Source organism: Garra rufa, chromosome 1, assembly GCF_049309525.1.
Source record: "Garra rufa chromosome 1, GarRuf1.0, whole genome shotgun sequence".
Lineage (NCBI taxonomy): Eukaryota > Metazoa > Chordata > Actinopteri > Cypriniformes > Cyprinidae > Garra > Garra rufa.
In genome coordinates, this window is record NC_133361.1 from 67,174,217 (window position 1) to 67,181,069 (window position 6,853).

The 6,853-nt window shown below is 37.4% G+C and overlaps 1 protein-coding gene across 1 annotated transcript; it reads right to left on the reverse strand.

The window, feature by feature from the left end:
• Positions 1–545: 545 nt before the first annotated feature.
• LOC141338587 (galactose-specific lectin nattectin-like) lies at positions 546–3,342 on the reverse strand. The gene is made up of 8 exons (XM_073844184.1): positions 3,212–3,342; positions 2,815–2,904; positions 2,630–2,659; positions 1,907–1,966; positions 1,744–1,826; positions 1,519–1,653; positions 1,226–1,331; positions 546–971 (listed from the first exon to the last, which is right to left on the reverse strand). Exons 2-8 carry the CDS (start codon positions 2,870–2,872, stop codon positions 907–909), a joined length of 537 nt encoding a protein of 178 aa, XP_073700285.1. The 5' UTR covers positions 2,873–2,904; positions 3,212–3,342; the 3' UTR covers positions 546–906.
• Between the last annotated feature and the right edge of the window lie 3,511 nt (positions 3,343–6,853).

Genomic DNA, 6,853 nt, shown 5'->3' on the forward strand with positions numbered 1-6,853 from the left:
ATATAATTAATATTAATATTTTTATTACTTTACAAAGTATGGTTTAGTACTTTTTTTTTAAATAGTAGAGCAGTATTTTAGTTGTCGTTCAGTAGCCATTTTCAAAAAACTATTGCTTAATTAAAAAAATGACTTTTTAGGACTAAATGTCTTTCTGTTATCTATTTTTCTCAGAATGTCATCATTTTATTTTATTGTATTTATTTCCGTTTACCTGCCAGTCATGGTGGCAGACTTTCACTAAAGTCATCCTGGAAGGCTCTACACACATATGTGTGTTTGCAGATAAACACACAAACAATAATCCTTGAAATTCAAGTCTATCAGCTGAATTCATGCATTGTAATTCCTCACATCAGTTGTTTGTCTTTAGCCAATAGTATATAATTTCTATAATAACACATTGGCATGACAAAGCAAAGCAGCGCTGATGCAGAATTTTATTTACACAGATCCAAAGTTTACCTAAAACCTTCAGGAATCTGTTTTAGAAAATGCACATCTGATATGTGGCATGAGACAGAACCTCACAGAAACAAAACAACTCAATGCAACTGCTTCATATTTATTGAGGATTCATTAAAGGAGTTTTCCAAAAAATGAAAAACCGATTACAAACTTGTAGCCTTTCACTTCACAAGACATTAACTGATGGACTGGAGTCGTGTGGATTATTGTTGTATTGTTTAAGCTCTCGCTCTGATGGCATCCATTCACTGCAGAGGATCCCTTGGTAAGCAAGCGATGTGAAGTTATATTTCTTCAAATCTGTTCTGATGAAGAACTCATCTTTATCTTGGATCGACTGAGGGCAAGTATTGTTGTAAGTATTGTCTTTGGTCAACTATTCCTTTGATGCAAGACAATTAGACAATCCAAATTAACATGAGACTTAAATGCTGGTGTTTATTTCTTCATACACACAAAAGCCATTGGACGATAGCATTCGTTGTTATTCCATTGTTTCGTGGCTGTAGCAAAAAGGAACAAAAATATATGCTATTGTTACAATATAAGTAATCTAATGAAATGTAATGCTTGTTTAGATAATACAACCAGTTCTGTTCTATTAGTTCTAAACATTTCACAAACATTAGGTGTAGTTAAAATGGGGTTCTACATCTGGCTATTTGACATTTGGTTATTTGAATTGAGATTACTACGGTTCTATAAGACCGTATAAAAACAATGGTCATAATATTTCATGAACATTAAAGACACTTACGGCCATAATTGATCCCAATACAGTTCTTTCTTGGATTATCAGGTTGTCCAGGAGCCCATATATCTAGGTTCATTTTGGACCCATCACTCCAGAGCCATGTACCCTTCTGTGTACAGAACACCAGAAAAGACACTCAGTTTTCCATCACACACCTTTATGGCATTATTTCATATTTATATATAAAACAAATTGCACAGGTAAAAAAAAATTAATAAAAAAATGTGGCCACTGACAAAGATGCTGCACAAATCTATTAAAATAAAATACAATTAATTAATTTAAAACAAACATACTGAAACAGCGTCATGGCCTCCTATCCAGGCCTCAGTTGAATCTTGATTTTGCATTATAATCAGGTTCTGTATGAAGGCGTACTCCTCATAGGAGTGTACAGAGGCCAGGTTCCCATCGTAGCCCAAACACTTTTTCTAAGGAGAGCATGATATAAAAACTATTGATAACTAATTAAAAATGTCAAGTCTTCAAGATGAAGGAATCTATATGATGGCATCTCATACCTCTGCCTCAATCCAGGGAAGCTTGGCGTTAAAAACGCGTATACATCTACAATCAAATGCAGACCATCCATTGTCACAGGTTGCTATAAGAAAGTTTTGTTAGTATTATTGCTGCTTCAATCCTTTTGTATTTTCATTAAACTGATATCAGATTGATACGTACACACACATCCTTCTGTCTTTGTTTCCAGGGTCGCCTCTGTGCAGTTTGTATCCATTGTCCCTGTTTCAAATAGTGTAAATAACACACACACATACACACACAATAAATAAATAAATTAGACCAAACATACAAATTTAACAATGTCTAAGTTTTTACGTGTCCAGGTACGGAGAGCGAATAATCACATAGACTTCACTGTATAAATTTAAAATAGATACATTTTTGTTAAAATATCAAAGTAATTCAGTAAAGAGCAGAGATTTCTTGGAATAACAAAAAGACACCGACAGCAGCTGATAGTTTAGGCATGGTCCATTTAAGAGACAGTATATCCAATTTAATGATACACATGCAGTTTCCTACTCAACTGTTTACATTCACTTAAGACAACATTTTTTTTTAAGAGTGCTCACCAAGATGGCTATTTCAACATCATATTTTATGCATTGTGTCAGTTCGAAAGCAGGAAGAGGCAAATCTCAATTTGGTGTTCAGTGTGGGTACTGAAGTAAGCTTTTCTAAATTTGTATGTTTAAACTGGCGAGGTGTTTTTGTTCGCTCAGGTGCAGGAGGACACAACGGAGAGCTGCGTTCGGCTCTGTTCACGGACATGGGTCCCTTTAATCGTCATCCACTTTCACCCCACTAGCGACGGTCCTGCTTCTGTCACTGCAACTAGGCAGAACAAATGTAACACACTAAAAGACAGCATCAATATCTCACCATTGCACGTGCCATTAAGAGGTGCTGCCTCTGAAATAATAAAATAAAAGAAAGAGTACATATATAAAGAATTTAAATCATCACATTACAATTGTATGTCTGAGCCCAATCTAACAGTCAATGAGATTTGAGCTAAACTGTGTTTATAGAATAAAACTACACAAAATACACTTCACAACAATTACCTGAAGCATCCAGAACAAAGAGAAGAAAGAAAAACAGACAAAGAGGCTGGACTGCCATTGTTACTGAAATCCACCAGTACTACTGCACACCTGCCAAAACATGAAGACACAGAACAAAAAAAAAAACAAAAAAAAAACAAAACACTTTATTCCTATATGCATTATAAATTCTTTATGCATTTTGTTTAGGACTTTTTTTTTTTTGCCTGTTTTTATATTGTAATCAGAAAGCCCCACATTTCCAATCCAAGTCAAACTAAAAAGCTAAAACAAAGTACACAACAAAGAAAACAAACAAACAAATACACTAAAAAAGCATTCCAAATGATCCATTTTCTGAAACCATACCTTTGTGGAACAGAGTGAAATTTAGTATTGAAAGGCTGAAAAATCTCACCCTTTATGAAGTCTTTCACGTCCAAGGACTCTACAGGTCTCAGCAGAACAACAAATGCTTGTCTTTAATACCAGATTATGATTTCTCTACTTTTATTTGGTTCATACACAGAAGAGACTGCTATCTGATTGGCTCCTATCTCCAAAACCCACTACCAATCCTAATCTTATCTCTAAACCCACGCAGGAAAAGCAGGGGAGTTATGTTGGGAAATTTGATTTCGGCACCACACTTTACATAACCTAAAATCAATAATGAAAACATTTACTTGACTTGGTTGTTCTATTACACTGTGTCAATAATGACTCTCTAGTCCCAGCCAGCAATGACATGTGGGGCCCAGATGAGGGGTTCATGGGCGGCAAATGTGGGCCCCATTATGGGCTTGCACCCGGGATCCACATTGGGGCCAGCCGTGGAAGCCCAGACGTACTAAAAGTGGGACCTGTAAGGGTACTGCATGGGTCTTAACTGGGCAATTCATGCCAAACCCATTTGGGCCCCACCTGCCCAAAGGGGTTTAAAGTGGGTTTGCACCCGGGATCCAGCCGTGGATGCCCAGATGGGTTTTATGTGGGATCTGTAAGGGTCTTATGTGGGTCTTAACCGGGTAATACATGTCAGACCCATTTGGGCCCCACCAGTCTGAAGGGGTTTAAAGTGGGCTTGCACCCGGGATCCACATGGGGGTCAGCCGTGGATGCCCAGATGGGTTTTAAGTGGGATCTGTAAGGGTCTTATGTGGGTTCTAACTGAGCAATTCATGCCAAACCCATTTGGCCCCCACCTGCCCAAAGGGGTTTAAAGTGGGTTTGCACCCGGGATCCCCATGGGGGCCAGCCGTGGATGCCCAGATGGGTTTTAAGTGGGATCTGTAAGGGTCTTATGTGGGTCTTAACCGGGGAATACATGTCAGACCCATTTGGGGCCCACCAGTCTGAAGGGGTTTAAAGTGGGCTTGCACCCGGGATCCACATGGGGGTCAGCCGTGGATGCCCAGATGGGTTTTAAGTGGGATCTGTAAGGGTCTTATGTGGGTCTTAACCAGGGAATACATGTCAGACCCATTTGGGCCCCACCTGCCCAAAGGGGTTTAAAGTGGGTTTGCACCCGGGGTTCCACATGGGGGCCCTCCGAGATGTGCTCAAGGTGGACAATTAACATTTTTATTTAAAAGACAAAAAACAGTCTGCAATACAAAGTCTGTGCAAATGCCATACAAAATTAACATTTTACATTTCAGCTATTTTTTTTAAGAAATACAGCACAATTACATAAAAAAACATGGGACAGTTTCATCAAAACTTTTAATTAAATATGTTTACCTTAAATCTATTAGAAAATATTTCCTGATAATTCACTCACCCCCATGTAATCCAAGATGTTCATATCTTTCTTTAAGTTATATCATTTCCCATGTTACCAGAGTAATATCTTTGTTTTTACTAAATTAAAGAAACAACCACCGAGCTGATTCTGTGTAATCTTTGTTTATTCTTTTCTTTAGTGCTCAAATTTAGCTTAAACCCTCTTATTAAATCATCAGATACTTCAGAAACTTAAAGCAATTGACATCAGATCCAGAAAGAAGATAGAATAATGAGCAGTTCAGTGGCCTTGCAGTAGTGAAAAAATAAAATGTATATGTAACCCTCTCTCTCTCTCTCTCTCTCTGCGCGTTTACCGGCCTCTAGCACCGCCGCTGCTACTCTGCGTTGTGTTGTGTATGTTCGTGGTGGTAGAGATGAGACGCAGACACAAAGGGGTTCGTTGGGATCGTGGCTTGACCGTTTATTCCACAGCACGGCATCTATAGTATTGATAACGTGAACTGCAGGGAAGATGGCGCACTACGCACATACTATGCACGTATCAACACTACGGTGCATTAAGAAGCTCAAACAACGTTAACAGTATATGTCCTAACAAAACAGTGCCACAGCGACATCTTGTGGACAACACAATATACTGCCTTACATATATATATAGGACTTCCCCAAATGTTGCAGGTTTGGAACAGCATGTAGAAAAACATTGAGTACGCTGAAAAATGGTTTTGAAGCAACAATCCAACTTCAGCTTTCCTCCTTTTCAGGTCAACATGCAAAGTCCTTTTGCTGCATGAATGTCTAGCTGATATGGACACTCTCCTTTCTTTTAGAGCAGTGTGAAACCAACCTCAGACATATACAGATATCAAGGAGTCCTTTCTACAAAATAAACATTAAACAATATTAAACATCAACAGTGTTTGAAGTGAAACCTCCAAAAACAAACAAACAAGTACTTACAGACTGAGCTAAAAACACAAGGTTTCTCAATCAGGACTTTGAGATTTTCTGGCAGCCAAAGGTAACAACCACATGCTCCCTCCACCAATCAAATCTACTTCTTCTTTGTAGCAGCTACCTCTATATCCTGCATGAAAGCTCTTTAGAGCGCCCTCTAGTGCCCTGTAGAATTACTACAACCACTCTAGTCATACCGAAATATATAAAAATAAAATATGAGTAACTTGGGACAGGTTACAAAGTCGAAAAGAAAGTAAAGTTTTTGATGAGTAGATTTCAGGATTTTTCTCCATATAGTGGACTTCAGTGGGATTAAGGTCAAGGATAAAGGTTTCAAAATTTCAATACAGCTTTCAAATGGGATGGGATGATGTAGAGCCCTTTGAAGCTGCATTGACAATTAAATTTGGACCTTCAACCTGTTGGCTCCCATCGAAATATGGAGAAAAATCTTGGAATGTTTTCCTCAAAAACCTTTTCGACAGAAAAAGAGACAGACACGAGCATCTTGAATGACGGAGGGGTGAGTAAATTATCAGCAGGAAATATTTGTGTCAGAACTGAACTAGTCCTTTAAAACTGAATAAATACAAAAACCAACAGCCAGTTTTTAATTTGTAACTATTTGTACACGTGTACATGCAATTTTCTTATTGCTTTTTCTATTTTATAATTTTTAAGTGTCTTATTTTATCATATTTTGATGCAATTAATGTTATTGCCCTTGTATGTTCGTTTTTTAAAGACTGCAATTAGAATGAAAATAAATAATGAAAATAAATAAATAATGATTTTTTTTTTTTAAATAATGGTCTTTTATTTTGTTGAATGAACAATGGATGGCGTCACCGGTTCAGATTTGGTTGACCAAACGTACACGGACCCTTCCCACACTAAATTATCATCCTACTGTATATTCCACCAGAGAGGACTGCAAACATATTGTCATTTGGACTACTGTGGTATTGCTTTTTGACACGACTTCTGCAAATAAATTATACACTCACTCTTTATTGGTTAATTTGTTCTTTATAAAAATAAACAATTTTTAATGCAATACATTTTTATTGCATGGTTACATGATTTGTGGATTTTAAGACTGATTTTCTATTTTATACATATTCTACTTTTTTTATATAAAATTACAGAGTTTTAATGTAAAATACACCTAAATATAAAACTAATAAGATTTACTTTCAAATTACACCGTGTTCTAGAGATGCGCGGATGGGCTCAATCGTCACCCGAATCCGCAGCTTCAAATAAATGATCCGCCCGCCACCCACCCGCACCTATATTTTCTCTGATTTAGATAACCGCACCCGACCCGCACCCGATCGTCATATTACAT